We start from the raw sequence: 16,492 nt of genomic DNA, 5'->3' as shown, positions 1-16,492 counted from the left end.
AAGATTTTGCACTTCATTATTTTAAAACATAGCAGTTTAAATGTATTGAAGTTGCCAGCAGCCATTAAAGGTTAGTATTCTCTATTATCCCTACCCTTTCCAGTTTGTGGGAAATTTGTCTTATGAAATTTGGTTTCATTCTGATTAATCTTTTAAAAACTCAAAACAGAAAGATTCTCCCATGAGCCATAAATCCCAAACAAAAATAAGTTTTTGAAACAATGGTTCATGGTGTTTAGAATACAAAATTTATTCCACAAGATCTTGACAACTGCCAACTGGTTTAAACATCCCTCTCAGTTGCCGTCCTGCTCCATGTCAACTTTCGGGCAGCAGCTGCAAAGCGCTCCCAAGGATTTCGTGTTCCAGGGAAGCCTCACCATGTCTGATGCTTCGGGCAATGTTCCAGATCTTCTAATGAGTCGACTCACAGATCTGCTTACTGAGGACTAGATTAGTCCTAGGAGCCAAGTCAGAAAACCTCAGGAATGTTGTTTTGGGCAGGCAAGTTGGTAGGACTATCCTGGAAGAAAAGCAGGGCACCGGCTGGAAGGCTAAAGGGGGACTGCCACTTCCCAGGTGTGCCGGAAGAGATGACGGTATCCCAGAGGTTCAGATCCAGATGGAAGTGGGGCTCCTAGGGCTGCAAGTACATGTTTTGCAGGACATTTGGACACACATGTCCCTAACAGCAGGATGACTTTCCTTGCACCCTTAGGCATAAGTGCCTAGCATTTCCCAGAGGAAATGAGTTTCTTTCTGCCTAAGCCTGGACTTGCATCACCATCAATACAGGAAGGCCAGCTTTTAAGGCATCCCTAGAGCCACTGCTAGCTTTCAGTGTAAGCCCCAACAGGAACCACATGTGTGCAAGATACTTTGTGCTCACTGAATTGACAAATTTTCCTCCATCTCTGGAAGCAGGACAGTTGTGGACAGCTGTTTGTTACAAATATTTTAGGTTATTTCTTTTCTTTCTCTTTTCTATTTTCTGTTTTCTCTTTTTTCTCTTTTCTTTTCCAGTGATATTGTTCATTGTGATTTACCAAATATTTTGATTTCTAGAGATGTTTTAGAGACAAAGGAAATACCACTTGGTTCTAGGATAATTAGAAATACTAATATTCAGGTCATTTTTTATGTTCTTTAGCTTTTAGTCTTCTTCATTCTTGGACAATTGGACCATGAGTTGTACGCTTTTGTGTCTGAAAGAGTAAAGGGAAGGTGTGTGTGATTGATGAGCAACTATTACTATTGTTTTGACAACAAAATCTATACACTATGTCCATTTGCACACAATAGTTTAGACTCTTCAAATTCCTGGAGATTTAATAGCCTCTAGAATATATGTTTACCTCTAGAAAGCAATTATTTGTTCATATAAATGGATGTTATTAATAATAGCTTAATGCACTCATGTGTTGAGAGTTTTACTGACACATTTATTTATTTACTCACGTTGAAAATATGAAAACTTACAGATCAGTCTTCCTTCATCTTACTAACAGCCATTTATCAGGGACTAATTGAAAGAATTGTCTAAAGAATTTCCAACCTAGAGGGTACATAATGAATTTTTATGTCAGAAGAAACAGTTATAATTTTGCTGCATCACCCGTTTATTCTTCAGGATACAAGCTCTGAAAGAAAAATATAAACATGACAGAATCTCAGTGATCCTGAGTGGCTGACCAAGGCTGATGCAGTATACACTTTTGTTATGATACAGTCACTATACTCTGGTATATATATATGGTGCTGCAGACAAGACAGTCTCTGATAAGTCATGCACTAACTCATGCTCAAAAATTTGCCCCAGAGATCTCATAGTGTACATTCACAGAACAGGTACATAAAGGGTATTAGAAAAAAATAAAATTGCCCTTTGGTAAAGAAGTAGATAGGAACTGATGAATTAAGTATTGAAAGTACAACAAATTACCAAAATCTTGGTCTTTATTTTAAGCATAGAAGAGTTCTTGCTCTCCTGCAAATGTATCCATCATAGCATTCTTCAAATTAATCAGAAAAGCAGTTTGCCCATCTTGAGGCCATTCATATATGCAGTCATACATCACTCTATATTGCCATACAGCCTCCATGAATTCCTGCCTGCAGTGGAGACATTGTCTTACAAGAGTGAAAATATTGCTGGCCTAGGTACACTGACATTAGCTACAAGGATCGTTGGCACCCCAAGGTCAAGTTCCATAGCCATATATAAGCTGATAAACATAATAACAAATAACTTGTTATAAAGAAGTACCCTATAAGAAGCTTCACTTGCCTTTAAGGAAATATATACTCAAGATGGGAACTTAATTTTCATATCCAGATGGGTTTTCCTCCATTTTCGCCCTTTTCAGATGTTGGTGAGATATCTGAAAGTGATTTGAGATTTTTACCACATTCCTTTCTCATGCCAGCCTTTTTACTAAAACAAATTAATAATTTGTTAAAACAAATGGGCCAGTCTTTTGTTTATCTGTTTCTACAGACATTCCTGGAGTGCTGGTTACATTTACTACAGTTCTTACAAACACTGGATTTGGTATGCTAGTGAGAGCTTTGTGCACAGCTTTATGTGGTGATCTGACTGTTCTCACAGTTGTTAACTCTAAATAGTCTTTATCTGATTAGTTCTGATAGCTCTGCTTTAGTATCAGACCTGAAATTCAGAAATAGAGAAAAGACCTGTTAGCTGTGGGGGGTTTAGTTCATCTGCACCGTTTCTTCCGTACCTTTGTATTACTTTGGCTTCCAAAAGTAAGGATTTGTGAAGGGTGCTTAGAACTCCTGAAGAGAAAAGGAGATTAGTTTGTAAATATAGTTCTTGAGGTTATTATTCTCTCTACCTTCATTTAACTTGCTCAGAGAATTAGGTAACATCTCATTAGGAAGGTTGAAAGGGAAGTGATAGCCGGTGTTCCTAAATACATTTGTATTACTGAGCAGCAGGGAAGGAAGGTTAAATCTTGTAAAGATTTCTATTCTCTGCCTGAACAATGAGTGCAGTGGCCCAGTGATGCGATTCTGTTGAATGACAGTACTATTCTCGATAGGACTGTGGTAATTGTGTGGAAAAGTAGCATAATATTATTATATTTTAGGCCAGACTGATCATTATTAGCAAAAATATTGTAATATATGCAAAAACTCCATATCTTTTATTCTCACAGTCTTTAATTGGGAAAAACTAAGATTAATAACAGCCATTCAATAATTGTAGGATTGAGCCAGAAAATGAGAATGCTTCTGGGTAGAAAAAGGTATTTGAAGTTTCAAGTAAAATGTGTGGCAGCTGGATATTATGTTTCATTGAATTGCGACTGGCACTGATGAGCTAGATGGTCCTTTTCTCTTCCTGAGTTCCTATATCTCCATGCTAGACTATGGGATAGGGGGACACAGCAAGACAATGCTCTTTTCTATTGGAGAACAGGGTGTTTTCAAATGAGAAGGTGGATCCAGAGACAAGAAAGCAGCAGTTTTATTCTGTATTTCGTTAAAGTTATAACCATTTCACAATGGTCAAAGAGAGACGCAATTTTTGTTCTTTGCAGGGAAAGAGATTTGAAAGTGGGAGGGCAGGTTTCCTTCATGGAGAAAAAAATTATAAAAGAAATCCAGCCAACAGTCTCATTTCCTTCAATTTTCCAGCAATGCAAATGTTTTCACATAATTCTGTTAGTGATGCAGTGTCTAGACTTCTCAGATGGTTTAAAAAAACACAGACAAACCCTGGCATTAATTCTGAGAATCCTAAAAAGCTAAGTCATTATCACTGTGCTATAGCTCATGCAGTGATATGAAACCACAAATAGTCACTGAAGACCAGACTCTGGAAACCTTGCTCATTTAAGCCACGTGGGTTAGCATTTACTCACATAAGACATCCCATTTAATCTCCCTTCAGCAGGCTGCTGTGGCATAAATTCTTACCAGCATATGCTGGGGCAAAGCTTGTGCAATTTGGCTGTCACCTTGACTGAAAAGGCTCTGTGCCCTTTCAGGAGCATGGAGGTTGATCCACTTTATTTCAGTGATCTTTGGGTCTTTCAACAGATACACGTTTATATAAAAACAAAATGAAACACCAGAAAGCAGCATTTGTAAAAGATGTTGTCTTTTACATATGTTCCTTGCTTGTTTCCTCTTGTCCTTAGTAAACCTACTAATTCTGAGAAGGTGTTGTTCAAGGTTTCAAAATCTACTGCAAACTTATTTGTTAAAAGTCTCATTTTGTAAGTTCTTTCTGATTTTCTTTACACTAGACAACCGATAAAACATTGATCATATTACCAACTACTGTGACTCTGTATAATCTTACAGGACTCACAGGAGATACAACGTGTATCTGGTAGCCGCCTTCTAATCACAGCTGTGTTATTTTATAGGCAACTAAGCCTGTAAATTGAACTGTACTTTAAGGTGGTTTCTTACACTTTCTGTTAATGATGACCTTCAGAATTTAAACAAAGTCTTCTGGCCAAAATCTTCCGGTGGCGTAAGTGAAATTGTTTGATTTTGCGTTTTGCCAGAGGCACTCACTCTTTCAGGTACTGTCTCAGTTGAAATTCAGTAACTAATAACTGGTGTAAGAGATGTTTGCTATGTATGTCAGCTGCACTTGCCTGATTCTGCACTAACTGAGCCCAAGAAAGGCAGGCTAAAGGCTTGCTAGGGCAAATAAATAAAAGGACATTGCCTGTGCCGTAGTCTTAATGTTAACATTCCTATAGGGTCACTCATCACCTTTGATGAGTGAGACTTATTATGCTCCCTCACTCCCTGGTGCAGGCAGCTGCAATCCTGTTTTTCCTTCCCAATACCTGCCACCTTTATGGGTTTAGTGTTTGCTGACTTAGATACCCCACTGTTTGCAGATCTGTAAGAACTGATGTTGCTCTCTGAATTAAACATGATTCTTCTCATAGTTTCATTTGTCCCCTCAACCCACCTCCCCAGTCTTTTGTTACCTCCTTTCATTTAACTCTTTGTAGTCACAGAAGGTAATATCTGAAAGGAGAGCAGAGATGTAAGTCTCTCATTTTCTAGCTATATGTTTTTTCATGTACTTGATCCATTTCAAAAAGGTAAAAACAAAAACCCCATCGGACAAGGTGTGAGTAGAATTGTTAGTGTAGCATATGGGCTAGATTGGTACTCTGGTAAGTGCAGTCTGAATTAAGCATTACATTATAATACTGCACATCCTTGGTGCTGAGAACATGCATTCTGTATGCTGTATGAGGAAAATAATAGTTTACAAATTAAGTGCCACCAGCAATGTCTTTTTTTCTTTCTGTAGTAGAAGTTATCAGCTTTTAAAGGATCAGTGCACCAAAAAAAGCTCTCTTATAACCTGCAGATCCATCATCTGTGCCTCCAAAATCACTGTTCATTTTACTGTCAGAAATAAGCAGCTTCTGCTTGTAGCCCCACAGAGCCTATACAGTTGTAGAAGAATGAACAGTGTTTTCTTCCTCCTCGAATGTACTTTATTGAATGAGTGATCACGTTACAGCTCAAGAATCTTTAATCCTGATGGAAGCATCTGACAAAGAAAGAATGTAGTTGGATTTTTCATATTCTCTCATTTCAGTGCTTACAATATTAATTTTCAGTGGAATTAGCTGGCTACTGTTAAATTGAGCATGTGAGTCATGCTGTCTCTCATCCACATGTATATGTAGATAAAGAACTTTAGGGAGCATGGTTCATGAGAAAATAAATCTAAGTGATGGTCTTCTGACATAGATATCTTCTTTGCCATCTGCCTACATCCAAGTTACACTAGTGTCTTGAGGGATATGGGAAATCATGTATAGACTGTGTATATCTAAAAGATCTGTGAACCCCATCAAGCCGCATCACTACAGAGTCCCTCAGCTAAGGGATGTCCTCAGAGCAGAATCTGCATCCTGGGTATCCTGAGCAGAGGAGATACAAATTCTTTAACTTTTCTCCCAAATCTCACTATTCTTTCTGAAGCTCTTTTCCACCTTGCAGAGTGGACAGAACTCAATCAGCTGAGTTTGGTCTCGAGCACTGTAAATGACCTGCTGTTTGACTGAATGCAAAAACTGAGACACCAGGGCAAGCAAGGGTTGGACAAGGACACGCTCAAGTTAACAGAACAGTTTCCCCCTGAGATTTTTTTTATCAGTGAAAGAAGCAACATGAAATTGTCCAGCAAGTGAGATCAGAATCTGCCTCAAGAGGAAAACAGTAACAATAGAAGTAAGAAACTGCATACCTACAGAGAGCAGTGCTTGCAAAGTCAGCAAAGACGTGTTAATTCCCAGACAGTTTCAATTGTTATGCTACAGAACTTGATGCCAAAGATTTTGCAAATATAGTGTGGTCTGAATTAAAGGGCAATTGGATAATTTGATATTTGTGTATTAAAACTCACTTGTGTTAGTGTGTAAGGTAAGAGAATGGCAGACAACTGCATCTTATAAGAATCTGAGCATTAATCTGCTGACTTCAAGGAAGAAATCAGAGGAAGTCCAAGTTGAATGAGGCCACTTTATTCTTTAAATTAACACTTGTAATTAAAGTCTATTTGTCCAAGTGAAGTTAACCCACACAGGTGTTTAAAACCCTCTCAGGTTTTTGCGGAACTAGAGGAATGAGTGCTTCAGGTTAATGTTAAATATTGACACATTTAGAACAATGCAACACAGCAGATGTGGTCCCAACATGTGACGGCAACATTACAAAGCAGAATGAATGAAGCGGAAGCAGCTCTGGAACACCCCGCTGTAACATTCTCATTAGCTCCTAATCCGTAAGGCAGGAGAATGGCCCAACTGTACTGAGTACAATAGGGATAGTTGGCCTAATGTCTTTGCTGGGTTAGCATTCATAAAAAAACTATTGAATTCAATTCTCTTTCCGAGGAACAAGGAAAAGGAGCTGCAGAAAAACGTCCTGATGCAGGCACACAAACAGTGGGGACAATCCCATCTCTTTGTTCAAGTTTAGGAAAAAAAACTGTGAATTTTAGCAAAAATATTGTAATGGTTTTCAACACATGAGTATGCTACTGATGTTACAAGTATACATTCTGTGTCATCTGTTTCCTCACTGATTATTTTTGTTTTAATAGAAAAAAAATTAATTTAAGGGGTTTTTTTTCTTGTGCTTGACTGAAGATTTCAGAATTTATCTGTGGGATTCTTAATTATGCTGTTCTCACTCACTAAGGCCTTTCTCCAGTGTTGCTGCAGAGTCTGCACACCACTGTGCAATTTTACAATGCATGTTTGTGACAGGCATATCGAACCATCGAGTTAGTTTCGAATTGATGTGAGAGAGTGCTTTAAATGCAAATTTTACTATAAACAGCGGAATAAAACCTTGCAAGCACTTCCTAGCTCTGCCAGGAAGCAAAGCTATATTTAACTCATTTTAAAATTCATCACATACATTCTGGGCTGATTCAGATCTTCGGTGTGCCTTTGAAGATAACATGTAGTGGAAGTGTCATACAGTCAGTTGTGGGATTGGGCACATTCTGAGATTCTTGCCAGTGAAGACATGCAGTTAGGACTGGATTGTAGAAAGAAAAGTACATATAGGTCCAATGACTTCATATTGATACTTTATTTGAAGATTTAAACAATATATGTTGCATTCAGTTCAAGAGCTTTTTAAGAAGTGCTATGTATAAAGAGATTAGTGCCATACTTGTGCAAAATTCACATGCACTCATGAATTTAAAAAAGCAGTTGTCTTGAAGCACTTGGGAGAGATGGTGTTTTAGAGAAGCTAATACAAGGTGTTGCTATATTAATAATAAGCAGAAAAAAATCAAAATATGTAGGAAAGATCCTTGGATATTAAGAAAAAACCATAAGAATTTAGCTAAGGATTCCCTGTACAAAAGAAGAAACTCCCTGGTATATCTTCCTCTTCTTTTATTTTTCCTGTCTTAGATTGGACCTCCCAGGAGCTTTGTATCCTTGAAAACTCTACTGTTGTTATTGATAGAGTTAAATATAGACTGGAATAAATCTGTCAAATCTCATATTTCATTTTTTGTAGGTGTCATTAGATAAGATCAATAAGACCCTAAAAGACTGTTTAGATTGGTTTTGTGTCTGTATATATGCTATGTATATGCTACTGTCATCTCTCTACTGGGTTTTTTTGCAAATACAAATAGGAGTCTCAATTTTAGAAGCCATCTGAATGATCTGATTCTATCAGCAAGATGTTTGCTGTTGCCTGTATTCAGATATGATCTGACTTTGAAGTTCAAGATTACGATTTTTAGTAGCTAGGTAATTTCTACCGTTGCCTAAAATCCTTAATTCACAGAAATAATTTCCTAAACAAAAACCCTCTGAACAGGAAATTGAAACAGCGTCATGTCATCCTTCTAATATAATACTATGCATTTCAATTGTGGTTTTCTAATATTCATTTGCCTTTGCTTTGTTCTAGTACATGACTGCTGCTGCACCTATGCAAGGGACCTACATTCCCCAGTACACTCCTGTGCCTCCAACAGCTGTCCCTATCGAAGTAAGTTTAACTCCAGCTGTGAAAGTAGAGTGAAGGGGTAGCAGAATTCTTACTTTTTGTGCCTCCGTACACCTGTTATTTGAAAGGGGCCTAAAGTTACTTTAAAGTTACAGTGGCTGGAAAAATTCCAGCTTTTAAAAATAGGACTGCACATTTGTTTCTCCTTTCTTTCTTTATTCCTTTCTTTTCTTTATTTCTTCTTTCCCACCCACCCCCTCCTCCTCTTTTTTTTTTTATTTGCAAGGGTTCTTATTTTGCATTTGTTATGTTGTACAGCAGGACATGGAATAAAACATCAGTGATTATAACTATTTTTTCCCCATGTACTTGGGAGGGAGATGGGAAGAGACAGAAAAACAAACCCAGCAGGCAGACCACGAACCCAAAAGAGATTCCAAGAAGAGAAGATTGCAAGAGGGTTTCATGCGGTCCTTAGCAAGTATAGGTAATTGCTGAAACATTTAGCCACCAGACAAAAAAAGTGATTGAGCAATGGAAACCTTCCTCTTGTATATACAGACGTGGAGGATACTGCACTGACTGAGTGCTTTTCATCCTTGAGGAAGGATTCGCTCCCTCCCTCCTTGGGGCTGAGTCATGCTGATGACAGTCTAATGAGTAAGTATTTACTCAATCCTGTAGACCACAAGCTGCTGGGAGAGCATCAGCTTGGCCTCCACTTCTGTGAAGCTTCATAAGGGCCGCCAAGCACAGCAAGAGGAGGGAGCCTTGGCATCCTTTTCCCTGTGTACTTTTCTTTGGTGCTACCCTCTTTTATTAATAACTTCTCCCCTACTCTGGAGAATGCAAGGAGTGCCAGGGTCTCTGTACTTCTGTCTTTGGAGCTGGTGGACTTTGGAGTTTGTACTATTACTGCTCTGTTATTTGAGGATGCTGAGTGAGTGGTAGTAATGGCATGGCTCCACCAGCAGTCAAGAAGACTCATCCTGATTTTTCACTGTTCTTTGTAATTACTGAGATGCCAAAATTAGGTGCTGCAGGAAAGGCTGCTATTATTTTGTCATACTAAGAAGGTCACGTTTTAGGAGGTTTTTCGCCTGGGGATAATTTTACCCTAAAACTTGTTTGTTTACAAATGGGTCATGGGCTCCTCTTTTCAGTTGCCATTCTTAAATATTAAACTGTGCAGATACAAATCCCAACTAAAAGGAGGTGATGAGATGGAGAAGGACTCACACAGTAGTGCTGTGCTGTCCAGTGAGAATGAGAAATTGAGTTAACTCTTCCTGAGCCCTACCCCCATCACCCACCGGTATCTTCATGCCTGCTAAAGTAACATGATGTTGTAATTATCTGCTGTAATATTCAAAATATTATCTGAATATATAGCCTGTCTTGCTCTGATGCAGTGATGATTATTGTTAATGTTTATCTGTATTCATGTAGCGTCATGAACCAGGACCCTACTATGCTGGATGCTTCACAAGCAGAGAGCAAAAAATACAGTCTCTGCCACGGAGAGCTTACAATTTCAAGATGAGATGGACAGAAGGAGAAGGATAAAGACAAGGAAGCAGACAGGAAAAGATAATACTGACAGTGTGTTAAGCAATAGACATGAGGAATTTCTGAAAAATGAAACTGATAGTTTTAACAGATAATTTAAAATAAACTATCTGTTGTTTACAGGACTCAAATAAAAACAAAACAAGTGCTTTGTGCTCCCTCTTCTGGCTCTGTTGTGTGCAATACAGTAATAAAGCACATTCCCTGAAGAGACCTGCTGGTGTTATTCATGTGATAAAAGCCTTTAGCATGTCATAGCTTTACTTATGAAGGGAACATATGTAAAAGCACTGTGTAGAGGAGTACAGTATTTTTTTTCTAAGGCAGCTAAAATTACATTGGATGTGTAGCAAAGCAGAGAGCAGTGGGCCTAGATTCAGCCTTTATCGCACTGCAAATCAAACAATAAATGGGAACTCACTGTGGAGTTGAGGTAGCTAAGTGAAAATCAGAAGAGCCATAGATGTGTTGGAAAAAAGACCAGGTAAAACCCAGACCTCACTGAAGTTGGAACTTTTGCCACTGGTGGCTTTGAATGGGCAGGAACTGCCCTCAAAGGTGGAGATGTTTTCTGCTACGACCTGTGAGAGCAAAGTACTACAGGCCTGGTATGCTAAAAAAGCTTCTTGTTGCTGGATTAGCTCTCTAAAACTGGTGAAGTTTGTTGTGTTAGCATGTGGTTCTGCTATCTCAAATTCTCTCGATCTCTAGAGGAATAAAGGAATGATAGGTTGGTGCTGAGTTCTTTTATGTAATTCACTGCAGTGAGTAAAATTAGTAAGATCTCATGTTCTCATTTGATTCCCTAGGGTGTTGTTGCTGATACTTCTCCACAGACAGTAGCATCTTCATCACAGGAAGCCAGTGGTCAACAACAACAGATGACAGTGGAAACATCCAGTGAACATGCGCCTGCATATTCTTACCAACAGTCAAAGTAAGTAGGCATATGCTCTGGAACCAAAAGGTTTTGTTTCTTGATTATAGTGGGCCAGATTCTGCTCCCCATTTCAGCTGTATAAAATCTGAGTAGCTACATTAAGTTCAGATCAATTTTGGATATATAGCAGTGTAATTTAAAAAAGTATTGGCTGATGGCCTCACCTTGGCAAAATGTCCTTTAGTTCCATCCCTCAATGATAAGCTCTCTGTCTACTGCTTTTCTGGACTTAGAAGAACACTGTTAACAATCATCATACTTGGCTAAAGCAGCATCTGGCATCAGAGGTTAAAAAAGGGGCTTAAATTTTTGCAGTGGGGAAAAATACGAGCACACTACACATGTCCCTTTTTGACCATCAAAAAACATAAATCCTCACTATTTCTTATGTCATGCCCGTATTTGTCTATATGTGCATATTACAAAAGCAATTGATAATGGACAAAGAGAGAAATATCTGTGAGTACACCATCCTGTTGGCTTGTTTTGATGACTATGTTCTATAGGGGTTTGGTTCTGACCATTCCTGTGTTTGTTTCCTTTCACTCAATCTTTAAGCAGAAAGACTTAGGTTCAGAAGCCCTCCCTAAAGTACCTGTGAGCAGCAGATTTTGGCATTTTTCCAACACAGGAGGAAATTACATTGTAATTCTTTTTGAAATGAGTACTGTGTTTCTTGCCAGAGTGGTGAATTCCCACCTTCTCTGACAATGGGATCTCTCATCTTTCCTTGTCAGCTGCTGCCTTTTTGCAATGATAGATACACTTTTAACAGCACTTGCACTTATATTCAGAGGAATTTTGTTCTTTTGTAATCACACAGGCAGATCCACTACAAATTTTGGTTTTTAATTGTATTTGGTTCAGTATTTTTTTATCTGAAATGTGCCCTCTATTTGTACCTGCCAGCCACAGGCAGAAATGCAAAGTGTGGGAAGCTGTAGAAAGGAACCAAAATATACACAATCTCTGTCTTGAAAAAACAACTTCTGCCAGAGTATTTCAGTAACCTTCAATATAAAATCAAGTTATTAAAATATAATTTTTTTAATGTGCTCTTCGAAGAGCACATTTCTTAACAGCAAGCATTGTGCCCAATATACAACAGCTGTTTTCAACACAAGTTGAGAGGAAGTAAATAAAAACCAGACAATGACTTTTGTTAGGTATAGGCAGAGAAAAAAGCAGATAGTATAAAATTATTTCATAGGAATTGATCAGTCAGGAGAAAAGTTATAACAGTGTATTTCATTATATTTATTTTCTTTGCAATAATCATGAAATTGCAGGCAACGAAGGAGAGGCAATGTACTCAGAATGAACTGGGTGGTATAAGGACTCTGTACTCTCTTTGTAAGTAAAAATAAACCATGAGACTTAAATTTTAAGTTCCACTTATTTTAATCAGCATACAGGATCTTTTATTTAATATGCTGGATGCTGTACTTGAGGATCCCACCCATAGACGTTCAGAAACGATAACTTCATATTAAAAAAACTTGGCTACCTACTGTGTAGCAATATGAGAGAGAGCAAGCCCTTAGTTTCTGAGCATAGGACTCTGTTTTATGAGTAAATCACCTGTCTTATTTTAGATCTATACTCCTTTTTTTTTCCTTGTAAGTCTTTAATTTTGCACATAAAAGTATTAAATCTGTGAAGTGGAGATAAATAGAGATCCTTCCCCCTGAAAAGTGTACTCTCTTACTTCTAAGCAAAGCTCTGCTGGACAACATACTCTGATTTTAGATGTGGAGAGAATTACATTTTTCTGTAGGAAAAAGAGTTTTGTGGGCAAACTCAATGCTAGGTTAGATATAGAGTGTGTGCTGTGACCCTTCAATGGATTTGGTCTTCCACACAAATGATTGCCACTCGACTTCAAGAGATTAACATCCAACTTGAGTACTCCTACCAGAAGTTATGCGGAGAAAACCCAAAGGAAGTAATTAATTCTTTCTTTCCACATAAATCTGTTGTTACTGTCAAAATCTTAATTTTCAGACTTCATGCAATTAAAAAGTCCCTTGGTAAATTTGATATTTAAAACTGAAATCAGTTCTATGTTTACCATCCCACAGAAATAGTTCTGTGGCAAATGTTGTGCCATCAACATTCTTCACAATTTAAATTGCAATGTTAAAATGAATTTTTAACTAAGCAAGCCAAATGTGTTAATGCATGCCAAAGGAGAGGTGCTGCATTTCCTTGGGTAAAACTTCTGTTGGTAAAGGATATTTGCCATACCAGTTTTGAGGACTGTAGGAAAGCAATAGCTAACCCTTACTGATAGGCTTAGCCATGAAACAGCATAGGTTCTACATCTCCCCAGAGATCTCATATAGTATTGCAGAGTTTGATGTGACATGTCTTGAAATGATACAAAACCTCACAAACACAAAATGAGAGTTATCTTCTGTAAGAAAAAGGTTGATAGTTGAGCTTATTCTCTGTGGTAAATTTGGAAAGACTTGACACTATGTGATCAAAAATTATGTTTTTATAATTAATATCATCTTGAATATTTTTCTCCTAAGTTAGCCATAACTGGCTCATTAAGCAGACTTCCTCACAGTCTTAACTGTTCTTGCCATCAGAAAATTAGCTCTTTTTAGAAAACTCCATGTATCTTTTTGTTGTAATTTTATCCTTCATTTTATTAGGAGTATCCAAAATAAATAGTGCAACTTATTATGAAAATATTTGTGCTCTTATTGTGTTATCCTTGAAATATTTACACAGTGTTAAGCCACATATTCATCTAATTTCAGTGTAGTCAAAATGCCCATTAAACGTAGCATTAACAAGACTTAGTTCATCTGCTTAGGATGTGTTAAGTGTCCCCAACTCAGGAGTTCACTATTTCTGCCTGACTATTTTCAGCTTACCAGTGGTATCATATTTAAACAGCTGCAAAGTTAGTTTAGCTTGGATAAGTTTTAAAGGGAATTGGGTGGAAAAAAAGGAGAGGAGCCTTTTTCAAAGTTGTTTTGACTTAATGACCACTTTAATTCAATTGTTTTTACAGACAATAAACAGGACTGAAGAATGTCGGTCTGAAACCTTTGCCTTGAATGGAGAAACTTCACTGAACAAGAAGTTGGCTTCCAGTTTGCACAGGCGTCAAATGAATGCTTTTTTTTTCCTACCTTTCCCAACGAAAACAAAACAGTGTTTTTATGTGCTGTGCAAATGGTTCCGTCATGTAGTCTGACAATTTTATTTTTGCTATGATTTCTTTTTTTTTTTTTTTTAACTAAAGGAAAAACCCAGAGGAAAAATGCTGGGTTGACATTTCATCTGGATGAACATTTGAATTCAGAATTTACCTGGAGGTGTAGCTAGACTTTTTTTTTTCTTTTTTTTTAACAGAAAAACTGATGATGTCAAGAGGGAGCAAGTTGCGATGAACACCAATTGTCTTCCTCAAAAATTAAGCTACTCTTTTTCTCTCACTTTTATTTTTCTTCTTGTTTTAAATCTAGAGTGTTTTTTGGTTTTTGGTTTTTTGTTTTTTTTAAAGAAATGTTTAGGTAAGGTTTATCTTGAATCTTAATTGCCTTAATTTTAAGGACGTCAAAGGCTCTCAAGGCAAGCTGTCAACGTCTTGTTAGAAAACCCGAGAATGAATTGAAACTGCTCACACCGGTGCTGGTGCAGAAGTTTAATAGACTGAGTTTTTGGGGTGAACATAAAAAAATAAACTGTACAGTTTAAAAGAAAATGATTTTCTTCTTTTGAAGAAAAGTTGGTGATAAAGGAACTGTGGCAACTGAAAGGATTGGAAAAATGCTGGGACTTTAATGAACTTTGTCTTAAGTGTTGACAGAAAAAAAAATCTAGAAGGCTAAAGCATTTTACAGTAAAGTTATTGAATTGAGAAAAAAAAACTTGCTGCATTATAGAGAATGCAGGGGGTTTTTCTTGCAGAATGCAGATTTTTTTATTTACAAAGCGTGATCGCTAGCAAAAGCATTAGTGCTTTTTATCTGCAGTCTTTTTTATGAGCTTTAAAAAGTTTTTAGTCTGCTTTGCTTGTCACATTGCAAAAACCTAGCTTAAGAGCATTAAAAAAAAACTTAAGTAGATAGGAGCTTATGGTCAAAAAAGTGCAAAAAAAGCAATAGATAGAAGAAATTGTTGACAATTTCTGTAGTCTTTCCTAGTTGTGAACAAATGCAGCCTATGGATGGCCTATTTTATACCAAAGATGAAGTGACACCCTAACGCAGTCCAGAAGATAGAGGTTTTTTTCTTTTTTTATCTTTATTTGACCTACATGGCCGGACCAGTTCTTACTTTCTTGTTTGTTTAAACTATCTTCCACTGGTGTTTTACATACTGCATATGTTTATAGTGGAAATTTCAGAATAGTTGGTATTAGAAGTTTGCTGGTCATGTGCTTTGGGGAACATCCCAAAGCAAGGGGGGGAGTGGGTTACCAACTAATCTGTCCAGGTGGGCTTTCATTTTGATGACCTTTTCTGTTAAATTGCCTGATCTTTGGTATTTCTACTGAAACAACAGTCTTCCTTCTGAAGTCCAACACACCGCAGATTAATTTCTTCACCTCAGTCGTTGTCATCGTCCAGCATGCATAGCCACCTTGATTCTGCATTTGTTTTCAGTGATGCATTTGAATTGCCAGATAGATGCAAGAGGAAGCAAACTTGACCTTTGTTCTCATTTTAGCTCTCCCATAAAAGCAGAAACGTTGAAGATGACTTAATATTGTCATGCAGGCAGGAAGTTAAAAATTATTCTTCTCTGCTATGATTTCTGTTGTCTTAATATGTTGGCTGACAATCACTAATTAGTATGATTAGGCAAAAAAAAAGGGACACTAACTAAATTGAATCCACTGAAATCTGTTTTAGGAATGACAATTGGTTTCCACAGAGAAATGCTGGCTATAGCCTTTACTTTGTCCAAACAAATGAATGAAAAGGGTGAGAAACAAGTCAAAAGATGATTTTTTCCTTAACGAGGCAGAATAGAAGCAGCATTTAAACATATACATGCATACACACACACACACACACACACATATATATATATATATATATATGTAAAAATTAAACCAAACATTTTTAAACTTTCCTCCATCCAGAAGAGAGGGGAAGCTTCATCACATTTATTGTGGTGCGTTAGAGACAGGGTATCCATTAAAAACAATGAAATTAAAACGTATGTATTGGATCAATCTGATTCAATTGTCCAATTCTAAAAGAAGATCTGTATTTCCCTAACCTGACTTTTTTGGGAAAAAGAACACAATTATTTTTTTAAATTGATAAAATAAGATCATATTTTTAAACATAGTATGGGGGGGAGGGGGTTTCCCAAGTAAATGGCTGCTAAATATGCAACGTAGAAAAGAGAGAAAGGAAGTTCATGTGGTTCTTCACTGTAGGACAAGGGCCTGATTTTCAGAAGTGGTAAAACTGCTTTCTCCAAAGTAGTTGATGATATCCAACACTTCAGAAA

General features: G+C 37.3%; 1 protein-coding gene across 4 annotated transcripts in view; it reads left to right on the top strand.

Annotated features, from left to right (window-relative positions):
* The window catches only part of RBMS3 (RNA binding motif single stranded interacting protein 3), a 449,717-nt gene extending 433,647 nt beyond the window's left edge, over nucleotides 1-16,070 (top strand). For 2 of the 4 annotated variants that reach the window (XM_061996424.1, XM_061996423.1), the window contains exons 12-14: nucleotides 8,458-8,538; nucleotides 10,875-11,002; nucleotides 12,295-12,358. In XM_061996424.1, the coding sequence (XP_061852408.1) occupies nucleotides 8,458-8,538; nucleotides 10,875-11,002; nucleotides 12,295-12,340 (255 nt within the window). In that variant the 3' untranslated portion in view covers nucleotides 12,341-12,358. Of the gene's footprint in view, nucleotides 1-8,457; nucleotides 8,539-8,814; nucleotides 9,157-10,874; nucleotides 11,003-12,294; nucleotides 12,359-14,033 lie in introns of those variants that run through there. The other 2 variants (XR_009818745.1, XM_061996425.1) reach the window with 2 other exon arrangements.
* Nucleotides 16,071-16,492: the final 422 nt, after the last annotated feature.

The sequence above is a fragment of the Colius striatus genome, chromosome 5, assembly GCF_028858725.1.
Source record: "Colius striatus isolate bColStr4 chromosome 5, bColStr4.1.hap1, whole genome shotgun sequence".
Taxonomy (NCBI): domain Eukaryota; kingdom Metazoa; phylum Chordata; class Aves; order Coliiformes; family Coliidae; genus Colius; species Colius striatus.
This window is presented reverse-complemented; position numbering and strand designations above follow the sequence as displayed.